We start from the raw sequence: 15,068 nt of genomic DNA on the forward strand, positions 1-15,068 counted from the left end.
TTAAAAATTTTCTTGAACATTGTTTGTTCTTTTGTTTTGACGTTCAGAATCAACATGAAGGTGTAAACAAATATTGTAATTTGGTGTAAAGTATTTATTGAGAATAAAGTACTATCAGAAATGGATCAAACTTGTGAAAGCACAAGCCTACTTGATGTGCTTTGGGAAGATGTGTTATTTAAATATGTTTTTCCGTACCTTTCCATAAAAGACTGTTTTAACTTGAGGCGCGTGTCGAAAAGTTTTGAAGCGTTAATGAATACGTATTTCTTGACAATAAAACATGTGGATTTATCTCAACACAGGGATGTTAAAGAAGATGAATTTAACGTAAGTTAATACTGCAGCCATATTTAAGTGATCAATGCGATTTGATAGTATTTTTATTAGTTATGACACGTGAACATGGATGTGGCAGGCGCTGATTTGCCACTGCCACAACATACAGCACCTGAACCTGAGCGGCCTGGGCTTTATGCCCAGCAGGTCTCTGGAGCCATTGCTGCGGAACAATGCCAATCTCACATATCTCAACCTGAGTGGCTGCGTCAACCTCACTCCCAACTGCTTGCAGTCTGTGATTCTAAAATGCAAGGTATGGTATAGTTTGTCTTTATGTTTCTCTGTAAGTAGGTGTCTTGATTAATTGTAATTGTTAAGGTGTCTTGATTTGTTGAACGTTTTGTATCACGAATCCAAGTTTATCCCTTGATTCCAATGGTATGATCCTGTAAACATTCATCCTGTGGTACATGAGGCTTGCTGTTTTAAGGCCCTGGCAGAATGAACAGTGCTGATGGCAATGCTGATGGCTGGTGAACTCTGATTGGCCATTTGTTTCACTACTACGTCACCACCAGCATTCGAATGTGGCTGATGGCTAATGGCTGGCCAAGTTCGGCCAACTTCATCTTTTCATGGCTGGTCAGCACACCAGCCATCACGTGACAACCACCAGCAACCAATTGTAATGTATTTTGAAAACTGTGCGTTCGCGCATGCGCAGTAAACTGTGTTTATGTTTTGGTTTGGGCGCAACAAATTTCATATGATTTTCAGCAGACGTGGACGTTTGTTTACATTAAAATATGCTGTCAACTGGGAACCTACAGAATAAGATAAATCATAATGCAACTTAAATGTGTTAACATTATTGTTTAAAATGGAGGAATAAATAAACCCTTTCCTGTTCTTAATGTTTATATGAACAAAAGACGACAATCATTTCATTATTCGTCGTTTTGCCGCGAAAACGACTTTTCTGGTCAGTTGTTGCTGAGTTCTGTACTGGATATTCACAAGTTTGTTCTTAATAATTAGTATGGAGCTGGACGACATTACTGATTTGTTAATAGACTGTGTTCGGCAGCGAGAATTGCTGTTCATCACAGCAGATAACACGAGCGTCAAAGTTTGCAAACAAACAACTGACAGACGAAATTACAACATGACTGCCGATTCTACCGCTGATGCGGCGATCTGTCCATCAGCCATCGGCCGTGATGTGCCTAGTGAATTTGGGATCTGCCATCAGCATCGCATTTGCCCGTTTCATTGGCTGATTCTGCCACCAATCAGCAGCTAGCAGCCATCAGCATTGCCATCAGCACTGTTCATTCTGCCAGGGCCTTTAATTTAGTAGGTCGAAAGATCCTGCACATAAAAACTTGTCATATAACAATGAATAATTATCGTAAGTTGAATACAAAATATATTTTCCATTTTATTTAACTTAAGATCATAATTTATTGTTATATCACAAGTTATAGTTATGTGCAGGATCTTTCGACATTCTAAATTATAACAGCAAGCATCATGTACCACAGGATCAAAATGTACAGGACCATGCCATCAGGATAAAGGGATGAACTTGGATACTTGTTATGAAACTTGTACATTTGTTCCGAATCACATATCCAAGTTTATCCCTTGATTCTGATGATATGATTGTGTATTTGTTGTGGGGGGTTAGCCTGAGCTAACCGGCAACATTGATTTAAGGAAAAAGGGGGTGACAGAGAGGCAGGTGATAGGTACTGTCACTTTCCAAAACGCTACATTTATTGCGGGAACGGGAGCAGGCACAAACACTTAACATATTATTTACTGACTCTTATCAAAGAAGTTAATTCCATTTTGACCATTTTGGTATAATTTTTATCTCACTCATGTACTTATGTCAGTTTATAGTGCACCCTTCCAACCTGAATCTCAATTTCCAGTACATCAACAGTGCAAAGAATGTTGACTAATGGAACCCAGCATGAATCTTCCTGTCCATAATTACAATGTTGTGGCTAGTAAAATAATTTAGCTGGTCAGTTCAAGCACTAACCCAATGTAACACTTATCATCATAAACTACGGTAAACACATACAAATTGTTTTTAAATTTGAGGCTCTCCATTTTTTAGTCAAAGAGTATTCTATTCAAATGAAAAATAATTTGCTTAGCTACTATTATAGTTTTAGATAGTGGGATGAAATAGTGCGAGGACCTTGTTCCAGGCACAGTTGTGAACTCTGAGAAATGCTTGTTAAACTTTTCTTTCACTGCGTGAACATCATCTTCTTTGATCAGTAAAGTATGTACCTATTCATAGCAAAATTGAAACATATGCTTAGTTGTCAAAATTTGATCTTTATATGGTCTTTGCAAGCACACTCTAGATTCTGTCCTTTTAACACATCCTTCAACACCATCACAAGCTGATTTACCATGACTTGTTGCATGAAAGGTCCAAGAAGCTTATAAATCAAAATCTTCCAAATGATAGCAGAGGTTGACCAAACTTTTAAAATTCTTGTATTTTGCTGCTCTACCGTCTGTGGTATACTCCACTTGATTAATGTTAAGAAATTTGTCTTGAATTAGTAAGCTCAATCTTCTTTGAACCTCATATACAAAGAGAACATCATGGTTTAGGTAATTTGAGATAAAGCACAAAGATATATTACATGATTCTCCATCCTTTCTGAAGTACAGATTTACTGGATTTAATGTGCAAGCTAAACACACCCAATGATATGACTGAATTTTGTCTTGGATAACAAAAGAATATTTTTCTGCAAAGTCCGTGAAAACTAGTATTTAATTTGGCTGAATATTTTCTTTCCTGTTTTTCACATATGTTGTGTTTTCTGTTTAGAGACGAATGAGTGTGGTATTAAAGCCACCAGTTTCTCCAAAATAAGATAAATAAACTGACATAAAGGAAGGACCAACATTCAGCTTTGATTTTTCTAAATTCATAGCACTTAAAAGAAGGATTGGATTCTGGATTATTGAGCAAACACAGACTGAATGTGTACCTACCTGGCTGACCAATTGTGACACCATTTTGGCCGCAGCTCACAGAATTGAGAAAATCCTACTTTATCACAAGGATATTTCTCTTTGTATGCTGTATCTATTTTCTTAAGATTAGGTGCTTTTGGTCATAACATTTTTGTGTACACTAACCTTATCTTTAGCACTGGCATTTGTCTGCTTGATAAAAATGGGTAATTTTTTCAACAACTTCAGCAGAAATTTTTTTACCTAGCAAAGGCTCAGGATATTAAATAATTCCTTTTTCTTTCATCAACTGGTGTGATTTTCGTGCTGTGTTCTCAGAAACATTGAATTCTGTTGAAATTTTCTGTCGTGACCAAGAATTAGGTCCAACTGATAAAATGTGTAACTTCTCCCCTATGGATGTTGCATATTTCAATCTTTCTTTCATCTGACTGATTAGATTTAGTCACTTGCATTCCTCTTAATAACTGACTCTTCAGGTTATTCAGGTAAGTCTTCATCAGTACTTCCTTCAGACTGCAATTCATCTTCTGACAGCTTCAAAACTGCTGCTACTTTTGATTTCACTTTACTTTTGACTTCAGCTATCTTTCTTTTACCATACACTAATTTTGAATGTCTGGTACATCGTGGAAATTTTTTTCTTTTGTGTTCAGCTTACGATTATAATTGTTTGTTACATCTTAAGGTTTTGTATGTGTAGGATCTTTTGACGTACTAAATTAAAACTTGAAGTATCATGTACTTACCACAGGATCAATGTATGCAAGGTCATGCCATCAGGATCAAGGGATAGGCTTGGACACGTGACACGGAACTTGTACTTATTCTGAGATGAACTATTGAAGGCTACTTGACTTGATGTAAGTTTTTGGACATACGCCATTGCTAAGAACTTTTTCTGTTGAAGAAAAACTAATAAATTAAATAAATAAATAAAAATACCCAAAAAAGACAAAAAACACACAAAATTAAGCAAACAATTGCTGTTGTCAACAAGGATATGAACACCACAAAATATTCCGAGTCACATTTGTGTTTCCGTACCATGTGCGTCTCTGCCTGAGGACGGGAGCAGATAGCAGTTCCCGAAACGTCCCTTGTTTCTGTTTTGGTAAAACTGTTGTATTTGTTTGTTTTTTTGTTTTGTCGTGTTTTTGTCTCGTTTCAACTGTTGTGCTGAATTATTTTGGGTTCAATATTTTTGTGTTGTCATCATTTGTGTGTGTTTTTTTTTTCCTTCGCTCTCTTAGTACATTTTTCTTTGTTTTTCTTTGTTTGTTGACCATATTCCTGTTTCGGAATATTTTGTGGTGTTCATATCCTTGTTGACAGCAGCAATTGTTTGTTTAATTTTGTGTGTTTTTTGTCTTTTTTGGGTATTTTTATTTATTTATTTATTTTATTTATTAGTTTTTCTTCAACAGAAAAAGTTCTTAGCAATGGCGTATGTCCAAAAACTTACATCAAGTCATGCACTCCCATTCCACAAATCTTTTAAAGATAATATTGAAGGCTAGTTAATACAGGATTGTGTGTGTGTGCGTGTGCTGTAGAACTTGAAGATCCTGAAGCTGCGCAACTGCTCGTGGCTGACTGGGGGCTGCCTGGTGACGCTGGCGTTCCACATCGGCAGCCTGACCGAGGTGGACCTCGCTCACTGCTCCTTCCTGGAGGCGGACAGCCTGTCGCTCTTCACGTTCCACTCCAAGAGGTAGTGTGGTTGGGATTACAGCCACCAAAAATGAATTGATGCACTTAAGAATTTCATTGTAGCATCCAGAAAGTCAATTTTAACCTGTGAAAGTGAAACTTTGCATGGCAATTGTAAGTTCAGCTGCCCTTTCTACAGTTCAAATTAGTAATCCAAGTAGCCTGCCTATGATAAATTGTAAGAGTTGTGGCTTTTCCATAAAAAAAAAAAATTATAAAATTCCAAAAACTGTGTTTTTTTAACACTTCAGATGTTTCCCTATTGTTCAGTTTTCACTTGAAATGAAAACCAATTGGGGTAGAAAACGGTCTAGGCCCCGGCCGTAACGTACTGATATTAAACATCCCTGTCTTGTTGGAAAAAAGCCTCTGCTACACAATATTCCTAAGGATTTGGATTCTTGCCATTACCTTACGGCTTACGCTTTGTGTTGTTCCAATACCTTCAATAAGTAATTTGTAAATTTTTCCCTGAATAGCTTTCCAGTATTAACTATGTGCATAATAAGCATCATACAACAAAATAAAGCCAAATTTTTGTATATTTGATTAGCTTTTCAATGGTGTAAAAAATTATCTTGAATGAAACATCAATTAAAGTATAAAATAATGCACAAATTATCGTAATAAATACTCTGTATCTCGAAAAAAGTACTTCATATTTGCAAAAATTATTATAGCCATGAATTGTACAAAGTTAAATCTTTCTTGTAGTATTACAAACTATTTTTTGGTAACTGGTTTCCAAAAGAATCTTTTGTAACAGTACAGAATTTTTTTTTTCTGTGCAGTGTCTGCATGTGTATGAAACAACAAGAGAGTGTAGAAAGTATATTAAATGGCAGCCACATTATTCACTGTGAAAGTACGCTATTGTCTGTGTACCGTGAACGCGTGTAAAGCTGTGCTCCTGCTGACACGTGAACCGGGTGGGTCTCCAGGCAAGGGGATTACGACTCAGCGAGGAGTACTTCTGTGTTCCAAGCTGTCTCTCTTTTCCTCCCCCTCCACCCAGGCCTGCATGACTACCTGCTGCCAGCCCACAAACTGTTAGACATCTCTCTGCTTGGAGTGTCAAGAGTCCATTTCCTTACGCGCGTCGCCCTCCCGCTGTTCCGGAGCCGAGCGACAAAACCCACCCCTTCGACGGCCTTCTCATGACTAGAGACCGGAAAAATTTGCAGATTCATTTCGTGATAGGCTGAAATTCAAACATGTGTACAATTCTGCTGGTTCTGCTATTGGCTCGCAGTATAACTGGAGCTCTGTGGGCCAATGAGAGACTATCGACCAAAGAAGCGTCGAATCACAAGCTACCCAGTGGAGACGCCTCAGAATTTAGTACCCAATGAACACGTGTGTTTACTTGAGATGTGCAGAGGATAATGGAGGCTATCCTAGAGGTCATTGAGTCCGCAAATTTTTCCCGTCCCTACTCATGACTAAGCGCCCAGCGGCGCGACTCCTAGTCTTATAGAGTGCTCTTGGGGCGTTCAGTGATCAGTTCTTATGCTATTGTGAGTGATGGATAAGGTTGAAGTCATTCCGAAGTAGGCACTTTTTTGGACCACTGGAACACCTTTAAAATTAAAATTTCCTAATATATTATTTTTACTGACATTAATAAAACTTTTCAGACTGTCAAGATAATGTAAACTGTAAATTGTGCAGGAAAACATTTTATGTTACCTTTGTTGAAGTGTGTTTTAATGTTAGTGTGTATTTTAATATAGCTTTAAAAAAAAACACAGATGAGACAGGGAGGAAACAAAGAGAAATTGGTTGAAGTAGGTGTGTGAATCTGGCTGGGGCCACGGCATGACTGGAACAGATTAGATGAGATGATGCTGAGATGGCTAACCACTGCCTTCTGGAGTATGCTTCGCTCAGTCCTGGACCCAGGAAGAAAAGCTTTCACAGTTCCTTCACCAACTAACAGCTCTAACGATTGTGCTAACACATCACACAACTAGATACTCGGGGTTTAGGAAAGTTAGCAGATTCAATGATTTCTATAATAGACTCCGCAGTGTGGTGTATACTTTGGCAAATGTTACCTGTTTATCTGACTTGTGAGACATTGTAATTTTTTTTTACTTTTAATTTTGAATTCTTTTTTTACATTTGTGGTATTATAAAGAACATAATTAATGCAAAGTAATTTTTCTAAAAATTAATGAAATTTTTTTTGTTTTATTTGAACTGTAATCCAAAAATGAAGGTTTTTTTTTTCTTTCAAAATATCTATGTTTAGAAACTTTCTATACTTTTAAATAGATAACTTTCATTCAATTATTTTGAATCACCTTATCACAAAAAATAATTTACTTTTCAACAACAAAAAAAGCATTTTCTTCTCATGAGCACCAAAAATGAATTAATGCACTTAAGAATTTCATTATAGCATCCAGAAAGTCAATTTTAACTTGTGAAAGTGAAACTTTGCATGGAAATTGTAAGTTCGACTGCCCTTTCTACAGTTCAAATTAGTAATCCAAGTAGCCTGCCTATGATAAGAGGTATTTTACCCTTCACAACAGATGTGAAGTCCTCTAGGTGCATGATCTAATTCTTGTTTTGCTTTGCAGGTTGGTACATTATCAATATTAATTCATCACTTTTGTTGGTTTTGGGCCAAGATGCGGTTTAAGGCTTGTGTGTGTTGGGGGTGTTTTTTTTGTGGGTGTGTTTTGTGTTTGCATGCAGAGGGTGTTTTATGTGTGTGTGGGTATGTTATTTTTGTGTGTGGGTTGGGGGGGGGGGGGGTGGTTGTAGGGGTGGGTGGTTATTGGAATGACAATTTGAAGTTGTCAGGGCCTGCGATACTGTGTATACGTAACTCGTATAGTAGTATTATTTTAAACTGAAGTACCACTGTGGCTGAGCTGTAAGGGGAAACTGGTGTTTGAGGTTGCAGAGCCTGTCGCTGTCGGGCATCTTCTCCGTGACGGACTCGCTTCTCTACAACATCGCGCACTACTGCAAGCTGCTAGAGCTGTTGGACGTCAGCAACTGCCCCAACATCACGGACAGCAGCATCAGGTACCGTGCAGACTTCACTCAACATCAGTCACTCACTGCAAGTCGCTCTCTCATCTCGCGTGCAGTGCCCGACACCTTTACTCACGATTTACGCATTCTGTCGTGGAAGGACGGATAGTTGTCATATACCTTTTTCACGATTACTTTTAATATTAAAAAATTTTTGAAAATGAAATAATTACCGAACCTCAGTGACTTCCCAGGGAAAAGTTTTTGTTTCCACCAGTCACTATAAAATTTACGCAACCTGTTAAATTATCTGCTAGGTAGAAGAGTGTACGCAGAATTTCATTTTGTGGTGAAGGAGGTGGGATAACAGCACATTGCCCACCATTTGCTTTCAAATTCTCCCCTCCCCGCATAATCTCCCTGTCCCCTTGCGTACACCCATGGCTATGTGTACCTTCGTACAGCTAAAGATAATTATGACCTGTAAACTTTTGAACTCAAGTTGGGGTCTAATGTTTCTTAAGGCTCTGACTCGCACTTAATGTTTGTTTTTGTTTTTTTTTTTTTTTCTTCCCCCCTGTGTTACGAGTTCTCCGGAGAAATGATTTGAAAAAGGGTCTATGCCATAGAACATACGGGTGATGGAATGACTGGAGTGGTTGGGATTGCTGGGAAAGGGTGCCAGCTGACATTAAAAGCGAAGGAACCACGTGCTAGCCTGCGTCGAACACAAGATGGTAAAGGTCTTCAGGGTCGAGGCGTCACCAGTGAACTTTTTGGTCTCTACCTAAATCGTAAAATTAGCTTCTTCCCCCCCCCCCCCCCCCATCTTTGGATGTCAATAACAATTGGTTTTAAAATTTGGTTGTGAACGAACTGATAGTTTGATCTTATTCGTAACACTATGTTATTGCCTTTTCAAGACATAATTTCTGCTTTGAGACAATCTCATAAAGCATTTCATAGTACTGTTTATTTTTTTTTTTATGGCACCAGTATCTGCTTGTTTGAAGAAAGTACAGCAATATGCATGATTAAAATTTTTGATTGTATCATGAAAACGCACACAAAATTGATTTTCTTGTTCCACAGTTAGGTTGAAGCCCACCCTCGGTGCCTCCTTGGGTTACTAAGGCATTTATAGCACAATGCTGTAACAGTAGGTCAAAGGGCTGCAAGTCCGATGGTCTGTCCTGCCGTTTACCCCCCCACTCCTAGCGGTCACCTTAGCCGGACGGAGAGCATGTTGCCAGCTTTCAACCGAAGAAGCTAATTTTATGCATTAGGTAGAGACCAAAACGTTCTAAGTGAAATATTATTTAACCGTGCAGATGTGGCCGTTGAGTAAGTCAAAATTAACAAAAAACTGAGTCACTTCTCTGCATAACATTTGGTGCAGAGAAGGTGGTAGTTTTATTTATTTAATAAAAATGTAGTGATGAAAAAGAAATATTTATCAACGGTTTCTGTTAAAATGCTATCCTAGGCAATGATTAAAAACAAAAATCAGCAAAAAATGTTTGTCAGATAGGAAACCATACAATGTTTGATTTTACACTCTTGAGAATATATTGGCCACTATTCTTAAGTGCAGTTATCTTTGAAAAAATTCTGAATATTTTTTTTTGTTGTTTTCAGTTGTGTGTTTGCATTATTTACCTGCAATGGAATCTCAAAACAAACCATGAAGTAACTTAATTTAAAGTAATTTTCACTTTACGTATATATTTTTAAATCTTTACAAATTGTTTTACATTTAAAGTCATTTAAGTTAAGTGAAATTTCAGTATGAAGAACCTACCCTACTTTATTTATTACATGCCAAATGTTTGAGGTTTTCGAAGGTTTTTTTTTTTTTTTAAATCATGTCACAGTATAATATTGTTTTATTTTTGTGTGTAATTATCTACGTTTGATATTTATTTATAGTACTTGTCACTTAAGGTTATGCTGACTTTGGTGGGAACTATAAATACTTCCAGGAAGTTAGTTAGTAAATGAAAAAACCGCTTAATCACATACTGTGATACAGGCCTACCATTTACCTGTCGCCATATTCATTATGATAGCTTCCTAGATTAACAGTAGGTAACTGCTTCTGTAGTCTTATATAAGGCTATGTAGTATATAGTATAACAGTTTGAACATGCTCCGTGTATGTGAACTTTAAAGGAGTATTTTCTGTGATCATCACATAGTGTATAAGTCTGGGGAGCTAATGCAAACGTGTGTTACAGGTGGCTGGACCGTGAATGCAGGCACCTGAAGCTGGTCAACATCCGAGGATGTCTGCTGGATAACCAGGCAGTTCACGAGCTCAGAAGCAGCATACACTTCAAGCTTTTCTGGACTTGAGGCGTGTCCCTTGTCAGAGCATCGTCACCAGTGGAGTGTGTCCTTGTATCATTCCCTTGTCCTGTGAAGCTGAGATGGTGAGTTTTAAAACTTTGTTTGTGTACATTCATAGGTAGGTAAGGAGGCCACCTGCAGTGAATATTGTTTAGTTTGTGCCTGGCAACTTTTACATTTTCCACCCCCACAAAACGTACAAAAATATCATTTTAATGTTTTACAAAAGTTACAGGTATTTTTGTGAATTTATTCACTTTGAATGAGCTATGCAGTTAAAAGATATATATATATATATATATATATATATATATATATATATATATATATATATATATATATATATATATATATATATATATATATATATATATATATATATATATATATTTGCTGGACGTGGAGGTAACCCTAAATCGAATTAGAATAAACTGAATGATGGGATCAATTGCTCTCTTTTTTACATCTCCTATGCTGTGATGTTCTGCTAAGTAAATCCACCTTCAGCATTTTTGTACGGAATATTCGGAAGCATCCTCCTTTATTTTTAAGTACTCTTTGGAGATGACCAGGTTTCAAATCTCTCACTGTTGTAGAAGTAACACTTGTCTTACCGTTTAGTCCACTAAACTTGCAAACAGTGTGGAGTGTGATGAAAATTTCTAGTTTTATAACCGATAGGGAGATAGTATATAACTCAAGATTTCATGACATGTGCTGACACTTAATATTTGAACTCATATCGTGGAATTTATTTATTGAGTACCTCACTTGAAAGGAATTCTCACTTTAAAACTTCATTTTGAGGTACCTAACGAGAATTTACTTTATTTTCTTGAACATATAAGCATTCTGGGTAGTGTATCTCACCATGCAAGACCCTTTAAAATGACCTCAAAATTAGAGGAGCCAAAAGATATCTCTGTAGTTGGACCGAAACAAGAGTCATTGAGGCACCCAGAAGGGAAAATACTAGCCAACTACCTTGCAAGTGGAACTTTCCTCCATCAACTTACAGTACAAACAATTCAGATTTAACATTTCTACCCAGGGAACTAAATGTTTATTTCTTTAAATTGGTGAAGTTGCTTCTTGCTATTGTGACAGAAAAAAAAGGTTTATATTGTTGATTTATAAGTACCAGAATGCAAATTTGTGCACTTATTAATATATATTCTTTATGCTATCCATTAGTAATATTTTGTAAATTTTTCAATGATTATATTTTAATACAGGCGTTCACATAAAATAATATGACGTTACACGTACCTTGTACAAACATTTAGTATACAATTTTCCATGTGCTGACATGCTAATTTTTAATATAATATTTTTTGTGCTGGTTTTGAATGTTTAAAGCTGGCTAGTATAATGGTATATATGCAGAGAAAAGCATAATTTGCTATGAATAAAGCATGTGTTAACGTGTATTATCTCATTAGCATATGCTGTAGTGGTCTACTGTTCTAAAAAGTGTAAGAAGACATCAAAGTTAAGTAATGGTTATATGTTACACGTAATAAAAAGGTACATGCAATATTTAAATGCAACAGTTTTTAAGTAAAAAATTTAAAAATATTTAATTATCATGATTGTTAGTATGCAATAAAATTAAATTTGCAACTTATAACTTAGCTTTGTAGAGAGGTAGATGCATGTAACCTACCTTAAAATATTATTTGTTTGAAAAAATTATTTTTCCATACAATAATACAAAAGTATTTTGAAAAAAATTAAAAGAAAAAAAAACGAAATAATAATTAATGATTTATTTTGTTTTATGTACATAGTATAAATCATACAAGCTTTAATACTTCTGAAAGAATGGAAGAAATTGGGTTACATGCAAAGTGTTTCAAAGATATCGCTGTAGAGTGGCATATTTTGCTCAAATAGTGTAGTTCTGCGACAGCAACTTCATCAGAAAAGCACAAAGATCAACTTAGTAGGTTAATGGGAACATTTAATTACACATACATATTGAACCAATCATGATGGTGAAATTCAGGGATTTAGGAAACATGTAAGCCAAATCTACAACAGATGGAACAGCTTAAACTAATAAAAAAAAAAACACATCTCAATCAGTATGAAGTATGAACTCAGCGTAAGAATTTCCAACTGAAGACCATATGGGTAAAGTGTCCACAAGTTAGGTGACGTAGTCTAGAGTAAAGTGATAACACAGTAAATCCCTATTAAGTTTCTTAAGGCACTTAAAATAATTTAGACGGGAATATTTTTTAAAAGGGTAAAATTGTGTGCATTTTTGGGTCTAGTGCAAAATTTTTTATATTTTTAATGCAGGAAATTATTGTAAGGTGGATTTGCTATATATTTGCACATATCATGGTCAAAGATGCGGAAATGAAATAAATATCCAAGTTCACAGCGCTTTTGAAATAAACGCCTAGTATTACAATCATGATCCACTCAACACATTGTTGCAATACTTTCATAGACTTGTAACATGTTGCTAAATTGGTATCTCCTGTGTTAATATCTCTTCTAGCACCTTGTGAATGGCACATTCCCTAAAAAATGTAGTTGCCCTGACTGCAATTTCAAGTAACATTCAGAGTCAACTTGAACATTGTTCAATATATGCTGTGAAATCTGCATGAAATTTGGAAACTTAGTTCATTGTCTAGTTGTAGTTTGGATTGATGGCTGACAAAATCTGTCCTATTTAGTTTACACACTTTAATGGTATAGAATTTTTAGTTTCACTGCATTTTTTCATGTAGCATAAATTACAGTTCAATAAAACATTCTATAGAAGTTAACAACATTAGATTTGAGCACATTTTTTAATCTATGGATCATGTTCATCACAATACAAATAAAGTGTTTTTATGAAATGAACATCCTAGCTTGTTTTCTCACTGTGTGGTGGCCTTCTTAAATAACTCCCACATTAGTACATGCCTGCAGCATGTATTTAATAATTGTAATTAATTTAGTCCAATAGCATTCCAGTTATTGTTCAGTATTTATGCATTCTAAGGACCCTTTGAAATGGTGTAGTGCAAAATACTTGAAATTAAGTAATGTTCCATCAAAGGCAAAGTTTTACACTTGGTTACATATGACAAAAAAAGTTCAGTTTATTACAATATTGATGTACACTGAATCAATATGAATAATTTACCTTCCTGTATGTATATTCATGTATAATAACAATTGTGTTTAACTTGAAAACAGGTCAGGTCCAAGCTGAAGCCAAGCATTAAATAGTATGCTCAAAACCATTCCAGGTTTTACTCTTTTAAGAGCCCTGCCTAATCAGGCACACTCATGGTGTTCAGAGGTTCACAAAAAAAAAATACAATTTAAAACCACTCAAAATATCAAAGTGGTGTCTCTTTTCGAAAGGCATTTAAGAATACGCTGTGAATGGATTACTAGTTCTGTTTCCATATTTTATTTTTAAACTGTATTTTTAGAAGAGTAAAAATGGCTAAAATGTGTGTTTTCAGAATAATTTTGATGCATAAAAACACTGTACAAATTCTTGAAAGCACTCAAGGGACTTGCATTACACGTTCATCTTTTCTCCGCCATATAGTGTTACGGTTATATTGTAGATCTCATAGTTTTCCTATTCATGACAAGAAGACTGCGTACTAGAAATGATATCACATTACAAGCCCCAGCGAGCGTCGCACTTATCACTGACAAACACCCCCCACCCACACACCAGCCGACTAGGTGAGCTCCCCTTAAACCATTTTTAACCAAATTTTTGTTTTACTTACCATTTCTTGGGTTCTTTATGTATTGGATATTTTCTATGTGAGAACTTGTTGCCAATAGTGGAGCACACATTTAAGACTGATTTTGAGTTATTTATAGTTTTATTTTTGTAACAGGTGACAAAATTGTGTCATTTGATCTTACCATGTAATTTAAAAAGGCATAAACTGGACACTTAAAAGTGTGCAGTAGTAAGTTTTTATATATATTTATTTTTTAAACATTTAGACATGAATCATGGTGGTAAGTTCTATAGCTTGCATTGTTTTAATGCTATAAAGTGCAGAGTAACTATTTTTATTTATAAAAAAAATTAATATTTTATGTTACTATTAAATTTTTTATTGAAAAATGTCTGTGAAAACTGTGATCTAAATAATGAAATGTAAGAGGTTGTCATTTTCTTGATCCTGAAGGTTAAATATAAGTAGCTTAGTATGAATGTCATTATTAACTTATCTGTAGAATAAAATAAGTGTAGCATCAGGCAGTTCAAATGTAGTGTTTTCAATGCCATTAGTAGTTGTAAAGTCTCACAAACGAATATAGACTTCCTGTGAGTTAAATTAAATTGTTGAATAGTGCATTCTTTTTAACTCTGTGGTATTTTTGATATATAAGTTTTGCATTTAAATAGAAAACTGAAAACTCGTGAATGTTGCTAATGGCGAAGAATATTGTTGCTGTACAAAATTTTCTTTGTACCCAATTTTCCAGAGCATTGTCTAGTTAAGGTTGTATATCATTTTTTTCCCCTTCCAATTTGAATTAAGGTCAGAGATTACTGAAAATATATAGTTACATTAAGAAAATTGCATAGAGAATTTGGTGAGTAAGAGTAGATGTTTTATCAGCATATCCTGCATACCATACTCGTGAATAAGAATGCTGTGAGAAACATTTAGTTAAGTTTACCAACTGCCTCTGCTTGTAAATAAAAAGCAATTTTAAAATTTATTACA

The 15,068-nt window shown here is 35.4% G+C and overlaps 1 protein-coding gene across 1 annotated transcript; it reads left to right on the forward strand.

Moving 5' to 3' along the window:
• LOC134542839 (F-box/LRR-repeat protein 15) lies at window positions 1-10,555 on the forward strand. Its single transcript, XM_063387403.1, has 5 exons — window positions 1-330; window positions 419-595; window positions 4,854-5,011; window positions 7,921-8,052; window positions 10,239-10,555. The coding sequence occupies exons 1-5, from the start codon at window positions 121-123 to the stop codon at window positions 10,354-10,356; spliced, it is 795 nt and encodes a 264-aa protein (XP_063243473.1). The 5' UTR covers window positions 1-120; the 3' UTR covers window positions 10,357-10,555.
• Window positions 10,556-15,068: the final 4,513 nt, after the last annotated feature.

This window comes from Bacillus rossius (genome assembly GCF_032445375.1).
Source record: "Bacillus rossius redtenbacheri isolate Brsri chromosome 9 unlocalized genomic scaffold, Brsri_v3 Brsri_v3_scf9_2, whole genome shotgun sequence".
NCBI classification, from domain to species: Eukaryota; Metazoa; Arthropoda; class Insecta; order Phasmatodea; family Bacillidae; genus Bacillus; species Bacillus rossius.